Source organism: Lampetra planeri, chromosome 32, assembly GCF_965212315.1.
Source record: "Lampetra planeri chromosome 32, kcLamPlan1.2.h2, whole genome shotgun sequence".
NCBI classification, from domain to species: Eukaryota; Metazoa; Chordata; class Hyperoartia; order Petromyzontiformes; family Petromyzontidae; genus Lampetra; species Lampetra planeri.
Genome location: NC_136138.1, coordinates 3712456 through 3725133, shown reverse-complemented (window position 1 = coordinate 3725133; position 12678 = coordinate 3712456). Strand labels below are relative to the sequence as shown.

Here is a 12678-nt window from a genome sequence, read left to right as displayed (position 1 = left end):
GCCAGCAGTGTCCGTGATGTGATTCGGGAGTAGTGTTGCCTCAGCAAGCAGAAGCCACGGCAGATTAAGGCTCTCCTCACACCGCTACCGCTGCGGCGAAGTGTTAACTATCTCGCCTGGTCTACAGGAGGTCGTGGATTCAATCCCGACCCTGACGCCTGCTGCTGCTGTATATTTGGAGTTTGCGTGTCTCTCTCTCCATCATCATCATCACGGTGGCTAGGAGATGTTGACTACCTCGCCTGGTCTACAGGAGGTCGTGGATTCAATCCCGACCCTGACGCCTGCTGCTGCTGCTGTATATTTGGAGTTTGCGTGTCTCTCTCCCTGTGATCGTGTGGATTTTTCTCCGGGCCCTCCGGTTTTCCCCTCCACATTTATAATCAACGTGCATTTAGAGTGTTTGGCTGCTATAAATTTCCACATCAGCCACTTCGTTCAGCTATCATTTGTGGCCAGGTCGCTTCTTAAAAAGATCGACACAGCTCAGGGGCCCTTACCTGGTAAAATTAAAATTGTTTAGTTTCTCGTTTAGTTTTATAGGAATTAGCGCCACGACCACCACCACCACGAGTTAAGCGTTCGTCTATCTCGGGGGGGGGGGGGGGGGCAGCATGAGGCATCAGCAGTCGCTGTGAATGCGAAGGCCCGGGGACCACGGAGGGGCTTAGAATCCGTAAGCAGAATAACGCAACAAAATGTATCAATCCTAAATGTGAGAGAAAGGCAGTGCGGCGATTTAAGCCGCAGAGTAAATGCAACGCTGGGAATGAAGCGCGTGAGAGTCGATGTGCATCGGTCAACATCTACACACGGGCTGTGAGTGAGGAGACAGGGGCACGGGCTGTGAGTGAGGAGACAGGGGCACGGGCTGTGAGTGAGGAGACAGGGCCACGGGCTGTGAGTGAGGAGACAGGGCACGGGTTGTGAGGAGACAGGGCACGGGTTGTGGGTGAGGAGACAGGGCACGGGTTGTGGGTGAGGAGACAGGGGCACGGGTTGTGGGTGAGGAGACAGAGTCACGGGCTGTGAGTGAGGAGACAGGGCACGGGTTGTGAGGAGACAGGGCACGGGTTGTGGGTGAGGAGACAGGGCACGGGTTGTGGGTGAGGAGACAGGGGCACGGGTTGTGGGTGAGGAGACAGGGCACGGGTTGTGGGTGAGGAGACAGAGGCACGGGCTGTGAGTGAGCAGACAGGGGCACGGGTTGTGGGTGAGGAGACAGAGGCACGGGCTGTGAGTGAGCAGACAGGGGCACGGGCTGTGAGTGAGGAGACAGGGCACGGGTTGTGAGTGAGGAGACAGAGTCACGGGCTGTGAGTGAGGAGACAGGGCACGGGTTGTGAGGAGACAGGGCACGGGTTGTGGGTGAGGAGACAGGGGCACGGGTTGTGGGTGAGGAGACAGGGGCACGGGTTGTGGGTGAGGAGACAGGGCACGGGTTGTGGGTGAGGAGACAGAGGCACGGGCTGTGAGTGAGCAGACAGGGGCACGGGTTGTGGGTGAGGAGACAGAGGCACGGGCTGTGAGTGAGGAGACAGGGCACGGGTTGTGAGTGAGGAGACAGGGGCACGGGTTGTGGGTGAGGAGACAGGGGCAAGGGTTGTGGGTGAGGAGACAGGGCACGGGTTGTGGGTGAGGAGACAGAGGCACGGGCTGTGGGTGAGGAGACAGGGGCACGGGTTGTGAGTGAGGAGACAGGGGCACGGGCTGTGAGTGAGGAGACAGAGGCACGGGTTGTGGGTGAGGAGACAGGGGCACGGGTTGTGAGTGAGGAGACAGAGGCACGGGCTGTGAGTGAGGAGACAGAGGCACGGGTTGTGGGTGAGGAGACAGGGGCACGGGCTGTGAGTGAGGAGACAGAGGCACGGGCTGTGAGTGAGGAGACGGAGGCACGGGTTGTGGGTGAGGAGACAGAGTCACGGGCTGTGAGTGAGGAGACAGGGCACGGGTTGTGAGGAGACAGGGCACGGGTTGTGGGTGAGGAGACAGGGCACGGGTTGTGGGTGAGGAGACAGGGGCACGGGTTGTGAGTGAGGAGACAGAGGCACGGGCTGTGAGTGAGGAGACAGGGCACGGGTTGTGAGGAGACAGGGCACGGGTTGTGGGTGAGGAGACAGGGCACGGGTTGTGGGTGAGGAGACGGAGGCACGGGTTGTGGGTGAGGAGACAGAGTCACGGGCTGTGAGTGAGGAGACAGGGCACGGGTTGTGAGGAGACAGGGCACGGGTTGTGGGTGAGGAGACAGGGCACGGGTTGTGGGTGAGGAGACAGGGGCACGGGCTGTGAGTGAGGAGACAGAGGCACGGGCTGTGAGTGAGGAGACGGAGGCACGGGTTGTGGGCGAGGAGACAGAGGCACGGGCTGTGAGTGAGGAGACAGGGCACGGGTTGTGGGTGAGGAGACAGGGGCACGGGTTGTGGGTGAGGAGACAGAGGCACGGGCTGTGAGTGAGGAGACAGGGGCACGGGTTGTGGGTGAGGAGACAGAGGCACGGGCTGTGAGTGAGGAGACAGGGCACGGGTTGTGAGTGAGGAGACAGGGGCACGGGTTGTGGGTGAGGAGACAGGGGCAAGGGTTGTGGGTGAGGAGACAGGGCACGGGTTGTGGGTGAGGAGACAGAGGCACGGGCTGTGGGTGAGGAGACAGGGGCACGGGTTGTGAGTGAGGAGACAGGGGCACGGGTTGTGGGTGAGGAGACAGGGGCACGGGTTGTGGGTGAGGAGACAGGGCACGGGTTGTGGGTGAGGAGACAGGGGCACGGGCTGTGAGTGAGGAGACAGGGGCACGGGTTGTGGGTGAGGAGACAGGGGCACGGGTTGTGGGTGAGGAGACAGGGGCACGGGTTGTGGGTGAGGAGACAGGGCACGGGTTGTGGGTGAGGAGACAGGGGCACGGGTTGTGGGTGAGGAGACAGGGGCACGGGTTGTGGGTGAGGAGACAGGGCACGGGTTGTGGGTGAGGAGACAGAGGCACGGGCTGTGAGTGAGGAGACAGGGCACGGGTTGTGAGTGAGGAGACAGGGGCACGGGTTGTGGGTGAGGAGACAGGGCACGGGTTGTGGGTGAGGAGACAGAGGCACGGGCTGTGAGTGAGGAGACAGGGCACGGGTTGTGAGTGAGGAGACAGGGGCACGGGTTGTGGGTGAGGAGACAGGGGCACGGGTTGTGGGTGAGGAGACAGGGCACGGGTTGTGGGTGAGGAGACAGAGGCACGGGCTGTGGGTGAGGAGACAGGGGCACGGGTTGTGAGTGAGGAGACAGGGGCACGGGTTGTGGGTGAGGAGACAGGGGCACGGGTTGTGGGTGAGGAGACAGGGCACGGGTTGTGGGTGAGGAGACAGGGGCACGGGCTGTGAGTGAGGAGACAGGGGCACGGGTTGTGGGTGAGGAGACAGGGGCACGGGTTGTGAGTGAGGAGACAGGGGCACGGGTTGTGGGTGAGGAGACAGGGGCACGGGTTGTGGGTGAGGAGACAGGGCACGGGTTGTGGGTGAGGAGACAGGGGCACGGGTTGTGGGTGAGGAGACAGGGGCACGGGTTGTGGGTGAGGAGACAGGGGCACGGGCTGTGGGTGAGGAGACAGGGGCACGGGTTGTGGGTGAGGAGACAGGGGCACGGGTTGTGGGTGAGGAGACAGGGGCACGGGCTGTGGGTGAGGAGACAGGGGCACGGGTTGTGGGTGAGGAGACAGGGGCACGGGTTGTGGGTGAGGAGACAGGGGCACGGGTTGTGGGTGAGGAGACAGGGGCACGGGTTGTGGGTGAGGAGACAGGGCACGGGTTGTGGGTGAGGAGACAGGGTCTTGCACAGCCACCGGCTTGCACGCGCTCAGCGCGGCACAGTGCGGCGGTGACTGAAGCGGGGGGAAGAGGAGACGAGAGGAGGGGAGGAGAGGGGGGAGGCGAAGGGGGAGGGGAGGAGGGGGAGCGGGGGGAGGAGGGGGAGCGGGGGGAGGAGGGGAGGCGGGCGAGATGCGACAATCAACGACGATCCCCTCGGCACCGCACACCGCGGCACACCCGGCCCAGCGAGATGACCAATCGCGGTGGAGCGAGCACCGGCGTCTCCATGGCGACCCGTTAACGAAATGCGGGGAGGGCCGGGTGGTCGTGGGGGGGGCGGTGGGGGGGGCGGTGGGGGGGGGCGGTGGGGGTGGGGGGCGCGCAGTGATGGCTGATGCGGCCCTTTTGTGTGTTTTATTCATCTGCCGGGGTGTGGCGTTGCCGCTCGGAGTTACCTGGGAACGGGATTCACGCCCCCCACCACCACCACATCCACCACCACATCCACCACCACCACCCCCCGGTTCTCACTTGGACTCGTCCGGACGAGTCGTCAGTGGGGGGGAGGGATCCGATGTGCCGGTGGATCTCGCTGCTGCTGCTGCTCTCTTCCTCTCGAGCTCGGCCCCCTCGGGGGAGTCCCCTTCTCGTCGGCTGCCTCCTCCTCCTCCTCCACCCACCCGCGGTGCGGTGCGGGGCGGTGTCGCCGGTTCCTCGCTGGCGGCGGAGGTGATCGCGGCCTCAGGGTCGAGACTCTCAATGCTGATGGTCACTGAGCCCACATTGCCCCACGCTGATTCTCACCGATTCTCACCGATTCTCACCGATCCTCACCCATCCACACTGAGCATTACTGATCCTCACTGATCCACACTGAGCATTATCGATCCTCACCCATCCACACTGGACCTCACCGATCCTCACCAATCCTCACTGAGCATTACTGATCCTCGCAAATAATTATCAATTCTCACCAATCCTCACTGATCCACACTGAACATTCTCGATCCTCACCGATCCACTCCTAGTCACGTGTAGTGTACCGCCCAAACCTCCACTCCGCGTAGAGTAGCGGATCCAATGTTTTATAGGAATTAAAGGAGCTGGAAATGTTGAAACTGCCCCCCACACATTTATAGACCGGCCTCGAGCCCCCGTGTGGCCGCATGGGAACCACCGACACTGCTGCTGCCCCTGTGACGCGCCTCTCGGCTTGTGTCGACGGAGCAAACGTAATTGCGGCACGGCTCCTAATGAACACCTCAGGGGGCCGGCGAGTGGGGGGGGGCATCACCGTTCCGCCGCTCGCTTGGGGCCAATCTCTGTACCCCCGCCGGCTACCGTGCCCGCTACGAGGGGGGCCCGTGCCCGCTACGAGAGGGGCCCGTGCCCGCTACGAGGGGAGCCCGTGCCCGCTACGAGGGGGGCCCGTGCGCGCTACGAGGGGGGCCCGTGCCCGCTACGAGAGGGGCCCGTGCCCGCTACGAGGGGGGCCCGTGCCCGCTACGAGGGGGGCCCGTGCGCGCTACGAGGGGGGCCCGTGCCCGCTACGAGCGGAGCCCGTGCCCGCTACGAGGGGGGCCCGTGCCCGCTACGAGGGGGGCCCGTGCCCGCTACGAGCGGGGCCCGTGCCCGCTACGAGGGGGGCCCGTGCCCTGGCGGCACAGCTCCCAGCGGGCACAGCCCCTGGCAGCGGCATTTGCCGCGCGTGTTCCTGCGCGGGGAGCGGTAGCGTAGTGGTTACTACCGTGCTTCCTTACGAACCCGGCGACCCGAGGTCGATTCCGCTCAAGGCCGACAACAGTGATCAATTGCTGTACCGGTCCTGGGCCTCGCCTTGGTCGACTCAGCCTCAAATGAGTACCTTGTGCGGTGAACATAACCACTGGGGAGACAAAGGCGGCCGGGCGTGGTGCTGGCCACTCGCTCCATCATGTGCCGCGCCGGCCTTCAAAGGTGCTCACTAACAGCACTTACCCCAAAAGTCTGTTAAGGCTACACGGGGGATCTTTGTCTTTGTCACTGTTTGACCTTGTCCCCTGACCTCCGACGAGCAGAGAGCCATTCACACTTCATGTGACGACCTGAAAGTGCACCTAGCCTGGCACAAGCGCTGTGGTGACATCACCTCCACTTGGTGGCGAATGGTGATGGTTACTGCTTTGTGTACGTGTATGTGTGCACCTGTGTGTGTTTTGTTCTTCTGTGTGTGTGTGTACAGCTGTGTGTGTTAGTTTGGAGCGGTAGTGTAGTGGTTAGTGCCCTGCTCTCCAAACCCGGCGTCCTGAGTTTGATTCCCGCTGAACCGGTCCTGAGCCTCCCCTAGGTAGACTCAGCCTCAAATGAGTACCTGGGGTGCGGTGTACACATCGCCACTTGGGAGACAAAGGCGGTCAGGCGTGGTGCTGGCCACCCACCCCCTTACGTGCCGTGCCGGCCTTCATAGGTGCTCGCTAACAGCACTTTCCCCAAAAGCATGTGGAGGCTATAGGAGGGAACTTTGCTGGTATGTATATATGTGTGTTGGTGTGTATGTATGCGTGTGTCTGTATATCTCGTGAGCAGTAGTGAAGCGGTTAGCGTGGTGCTCTACAAACCCGGCGACCCGAGTTCAATTCCCGTTCACGGGCAACACCAGTGACAATTATCTAAACCGGTTCCGGGCCTCCCCTAGGTCTACTCAGGCTGAAATGAGAACCTGGTGTGGTGTGTAAACATCGCCACTCGGGAGACAAATGTGGCCAGGCATGGCGCTGGCCACCCCATCGCGTGCCATCCCGGCCTTCACAGGTGCTCGCTAACAGCACCTGCCCCACAGTCTGTTAAGGCTATACAGGGAATATTTCTCTTTGCTTTTTGTCAATATACGTGTTTATGTATAGGTATGTGTGTGTGTTGGTATGTGTGTTGATGTATGTGTGGACGTGTGTTGGTGTGTATGTGTGTGTGTCGGTATGTGTGTATGTGAGTTTGTTCGGGCTCTGCGCTGTGATCCTCGTCATCTGGGTTCAATTCTGGGCCAAGATGCGTGACATCCGTTCAAGTGGCAGCGGCTTAACCTGTCTCGGGCTTCCCCTGTAGCTTTCTCCTCGTCCTTCCACGACCACCGCGCACTGCGCGTAAACAACACCAGGACTCGGGAGGGGGAGATGAAGACAGCCGGGTGCCGTACTGTGTCCACACCGCCGCGTTTATGCCCCGTGCGCCGACGTTTAAGAGGCACTCGCTGACGTCACTTCCCGCAGTGTGGCTGCACGTTGGCATCTTTGTGCGCCCGTGCCGGGTCTCTAACGTAGGCACCGGTTCGCATGGAAGTCGACGGTGCTCATCTTATGGACAGACTCTCCCCCCGCCATAGGAACGTGCAACTTCCACAGTCACTGGAACTTCCACGGTTAACATCTCGGCACCGTGGCACCATGGGGTGCCACAAGCGGCAGAGTGGGGTGCCAAGGTGTTCACTCCCTCGCCTGGTCTACAGGAGGTCGTGGGTTCTATCCCGACCCTGACGCCTGGATATGCCGACTTTGCATGTTCTCCCCGTGGTCGCGTGGATTTTTCCCCGATTCCTCCAGTTTTTTCCTCCACATTTAGCAACAAGTGTTTTAGAGCATTTGGCTGATATAAATTTGCACATGATAAGCCACTTCATCGAGGTATCATTTGTGCCCAGGTCGCTTCTGAAAAAGAGCTACATAGCTCAGTGGGCCTTACGTGGTAATATAAAAAGAGTTTGTAGTTTAGCTTACTAAACGGGAGATGGGCATTGATGCCTCGACGCTCGTTTGAGCAGCAGGAACCCACTCCGTCACTCGTTGGCTGCTGGTAGTGATGCCCTTGTTGGCTCCGGGGGCACCGGCGTCACCACCACCACAGCAGGCAGAGAGTGCCAACTCCGTGTTCCTGGCGCCTGCTGCCTCCACCACGAACGAAAACGAGGGCTTTAGCGCCGCCGCAGAATGCTCGACAGAAATCCCGGGGAGATTAACATTCAGCGGAGGGCTTTGATGGCGCTGCACGGCGCCGCGATGCTTAGGAGGCACGGTTAAACGGAAGCGCATTACGCGCTAATCTGCAGGGGGGGGGGGGGGCACGCTTCGCCGCCGCGTCAGGTGACATAGGTACGTCGCCCGAATCCCATTAATTTCCCCCCCCCCCCCCCGGCTTACACGCGCTTACGAGCCGATAGCGCTCAAGGAGCCACGCTCGTCCAGCCCGCGCATGGGACGAGGTGGGCGAGCGCGGTGCCCAGCGCCACGCTCGCCCACCTGGATACCTGGATACCGCTTCGTGGGGAAGTTTAGTGGTTTTATGCTTGATATAGGCTGACTCCTGCCATAGGAATGTGGAATTTACACTTCCAGCTTCGGGCAATTCTGCTCATTCTCACTCGTATGCTCACTCTCCCCAATCTTCCAACTCTAATCACTTGACTCCGCACTCGCTCCCACCTGGCTCTCCCTCTCGCGAGGAGTGACTTCTGCCATCTGCCTTGGCACTGTTCATCCCTGGCCAGGGTCCAGGCCTCACCGCCATTGACTCCCGACCTCCCTATCACATCCCCCCCCTCCCTCCCCACCCCTCATTCCCCCTCCCCCTCCATTCCACCCATTCCCCCGCGGCGCTCGGCCCAGCCAGTTTACTCAGCTCCCATCCGAACACAAATCTCATTCGTGGAGATTTATGCTCCGGTGGTGACGGCTGCCAACAGCCAGGGAGATGGATGGCCGCGGCGCTGCCGACTCCGGGGAACGGCCCAGGAGCGCACGCGCCCTGCCCCGGCACGTGCTACGCGGCTTATGGAACGGGCCCGAAGGGAGCTCTGACCATGGCACGAGCGCACGGATACAGGCTCGGAGGAAGATCCGAGATGCGCACGCAGGGATGACGAGTGGTGGCGAGAGATCTCACTTCCGGCCCCCCATCGTCTCTCAAAGAAGACGGGTTCGTGTTGTGTAATTCAAGAGACCAGAACGAGTCTCATTTGCAAGAGCGACCTGGGGCTTTAGGTCTGCGAGTAGAGGGTGATGATTGTTGCTGCGTGTTGAATCGAGATTCATTAATTTGCAACATCACAAAATCTTTAACGTCCACTGTGAAGCAGCGCGTAGTATCATCGCGGTTATTGAGCACCGCGGTAATAATCGGGGCGGCCGCTGGATTCGAGCCAAGAACCTCGGCAGCGAGAGGCAAACGCGCCGCCGCTGAGCCGCGTCCCTGCTCCTTTGGTGGAAGAGGGAACTGAAGAGGAAGAAGAAGAGAGACGCGACGCGAGCTGCATCTCGTTCGTCGTTGTGCGTTCTTTCACGGTTTTCGCTCGTTCGGTTGATTCAACCGCCCCGCACCGTCCGTTGGGACCCCGCGTGGGAACTCGGCAAGGCGCTCGTGTCTGCAGCCACAGCATGGATATCACGCGAGGTTCCCTGTTCCCACATTGGCTTTAGGTTATAGTTTTATGGCCAGAATCCTCAGCGTAAAACCTCCACCAGCCGACGAGGTTGGCACGTTTACACGGATATTATTATTATTCCACGCGGCCCACGTATCGATGAGAGCGATACAGCCTCTACTCATCCGACTCCTTCTACTCCTCGCCGGTGGCTCAAGGCTTTTCCGCAACCGAGCTCAACATCGTGATGGTTCTTGACGCCTACCGGGCCGCGCGCGTCCTCGGTCGCTGGACCCCATCGTCTGGAACTTTCCACCGCTGACGCAAACTGAAGAGTTAGAAGCACCTCACGCTCTCTCTCTCAAAAACCAAACGTGAGCTCAAATCTCAGCCATTCTTCGCGGGGCTCCGCGGCCCCCACGTGTCTCGTCGTCACGACGATGCCCTCGCGTCTTCTCGGACGGCGCGACCCTAGAGGGGGCCACGTGACGCCAGATCGCGGGGTCTCTCGGGTTATTTTTTTGCGCTGGCTATGGACGAGGAGCAGGAGGAGGTTGAGTTAGGGTTGGATTGGCAATGCTGTGCGTTGTGCGTGGCGGGTGCAGGTGGGGATGGTCCATTTGGGACACCAGGAGGTCGACGTCTCAGCCCTGATGCAGCGTGTCCGCGTGCGTCCGCGCATCCGCCCACGTGCGCGCACGTGTGTGCATGCGTGTTGGTTTTATTCTGCGCGCAAAGTACACCTAGGCTGGCACAAGCACCTTGATGACGTCACCACCACTTAGTGGCAAATGGCGGTCTTTCCAAGTGTTTGCATGTCCATGTGTGTCTGCGTGTGTGTCTGTGTCTGCGCGTGTGTCTGTTTGTAACTAATTAGGGTCCCCTGCTCCTCCCCCCCACCTCCCTTGCAGTTTGAGGATTTGTCACGATTCCCCGGTTTTAATTTCTATCAAATCTCTTTTCGTCTTGTTACATTGTGGTGCATCTAGAAGCCTCTAGTGGCTGCAGGATGATACACGAACGAATCGCAGCACGAGTAGAGTTGTTTTGGTGCACCTCTGCCAACATGGCAGCATCGTCAGAGAATCAGAGCGTAGGCTTCTGTATCATCGTTCACGCGGATGCATGCACGTACGCATGCTCATTGATTTCGTTCGATGTGCGTATGCCTATGTGCTTGTAGGTGTGTATGTATAATTCAGCTTTCACGAGAAAAACGTTCACACACAACGTGTGCCTATGCTTCCGTGTGGTAGTGCAGTGGTTAGCGCGTTGCGCTATGAACCCGGCGACCCGAGTTCCATTCCCGCTCACGACCAATACCAGCGACGAATATTTGAACCGGTCCTGGGCCTCCCCTAGGTCGACTCGGCCTCAAATGAGTACCTGGTGTGGGGTGTAAACATCGCCACTGGGGAGAAAAAGGTGCCGTGCCGGCCTTCATAGGTGCTACTCGCTAACAGCACTTGCTGCGAGAGTCTGTTCAGGCTGTAAGGGGGGATCTTTGTGTGTCCTTGGTGTGTGCATTTGAGTGTGCACATTCACTCGTTTATAATTCACCTTTCACAGAATAATTATTTTAACTCGCACGCTCGCGCGTCCGTGTCTCCTTTTGTGCGCCCCCCCCCATCTCCATCTCCCTTCCCTCCCCACGCGCGACGCACAGGCGAGCACTGCGAGGTGAACGTGCGCTCCGGCCGCTGCGTTCCCGGCGTGTGCCGGAACGGCGGAACCTGCGTCAACCTCCTGGCCGGCGGCTTCAAGTGCGAGTGCCCGTCCGGCGGCTACGAGTGGCCGTACTGCGAGGTGACGGCGCGCAGCTTCCCGCCCCAGTCCTTCGTCACGTTCCGCGGCCTGCGCCAGCGCTTCCGCATGACCGTCACCCTCACGTAAGTCGGCGCCACCCCCCCCTGGACCACCCTCCCCCTGAGCCCCCCCCCCCCCAATCCCCCCCCGCCTCCCCCCCACCACTCCGCGTGGCGCTCGGCACGAGCGTGCATCCGGTACCGTCGGTGACCCCCAGCTCCTGATCTCGAATGACCGCCTGCTGAACTACGACTCTTTAACTCCTCTGGTTGGAAAATGTTAACTAACCCTTGGCTCCTGACCTTCAATCCCTATCTACTCACCTATGATCCCTATCTCTTGACCTTCAACCTTGGCTGCTGACCTGTAACCTTTCACTCCTGATCTGTAACCTTTAACTCCTGACTTATAACCCTTCACCTCTGAGTGCACTCCTGACTCTCGCCGCTCTCCTCCAACCTTCGCCTGAAGTTTGATGGCAGTTTGATGCTGGGACTTGCGGCAACCTGAAACCCCGACTCGAACATCGATCCGAGTGGAGAGGAGGCCATGTCCCCGAGTGACGTTAATCAGTGGCAGGCAAAAAAGTCTCCCCAGGCCCAGACGCCTGTGGTGATGAGCTCAGCGTTGTTGGCGCTATTGCTGGAGACGTTAGGAATTGGAATTTTGGGAACAATGGTGCGCTGTCTGCGAGCGATGCTAATCTTAGAATAGAATGCGACAACAACGAACCGAATCGGCGTGAAATTACATTCTCGGGGAGCGCCAGCGCCGCCGCCGCCGCCGTGCGTCTGTGATGCCGCGAGCCCCGGTGATTTGAGTGCCGCCAGGCGGCGACCGCGCCGGGCTCAGGGCGCGGCGGCCATGCCAGCACCGACCGATGGCACCATGCGACCTCGTCGCCATGCGTCCACCGCTCGTCCCGCGGGTCGGGTACGCGGCCCGGCCTTGTGCCGTGCCGTTTGAGAGCAGGGGCCGGCCAGTCCGGTCTCGGCCAAAGCTGCCAATGCTCGCCAAGCCCCGTGCAGCCACAGGGCCCTAGTCCGGGTCAGGCTGCGTGGCCTTTGCTGTTCAGCAGAGTTTGGTGGTGACTGGAATGGGGGCGGCCGTGGTGCCGGCTGATGAATTGGTGTTGGTGGAGCTCAGCCAAACCAGGTCCACTTGGGTGGTGGGCGGTAGTGGAGTTGGGAGACGTGGGGAGCGGCTTGGGAAGGTTGGTTTTGGGGGGGGGTCAGAATACCCCCCCACCCCCCGCACAGTACATGATTGGGGCTTACACGGGTTGATGAGTGCGGGGAGCGATGTTACGTGGGGTAAGGGAGTCTCAGTGAGTGTGTGTAAGTTCGCTTTCATAGGGGCTCGCTAGAAACACTTGATCCAACAGTCTGTTAATCGCATAAGCAGGGAACCTTTGTATTAGTAGTTGTGTGTGAGTGTGTGTGAGAATGTGTGTCAATGGGTATAAGTTCATGTTTCAAGTGTATTTTGTGTAACCCGGCGAGAACTTAAGAGACCAGGAAGTCTCATTTGCAAGGGTGACCTGGGTCACGAAATTGACAAAAGGAATAACAAACAAAAGAAATCTGTACAAAAACAATTGCATCACATGATGAGGAATTGGAAATATTGCACAAGCACAAATGAACGTTTACATCAAAGCTGAACATTAATTCCCTGCTGCGCAAATCTGCTGGGGCAG

General features: G+C 59.9%; 1 protein-coding gene across 2 annotated transcripts in view; it reads left to right on the top strand.

The window, feature by feature from the left end:
- CELSR2 (cadherin EGF LAG seven-pass G-type receptor 2) overlaps positions 1-12678 on the top strand; it is a 126388-nt gene that overhangs the window by 46719 nt on the left and 66991 nt on the right. For both annotated transcript variants that reach the window (XM_078609477.1, XM_078609478.1), the window contains exon 4: positions 10840-11062. In XM_078609477.1, the coding sequence (XP_078465603.1) occupies positions 10840-11062 (223 nt within the window). The remainder of the gene's footprint in view (positions 1-10839; positions 11063-12678) is intronic.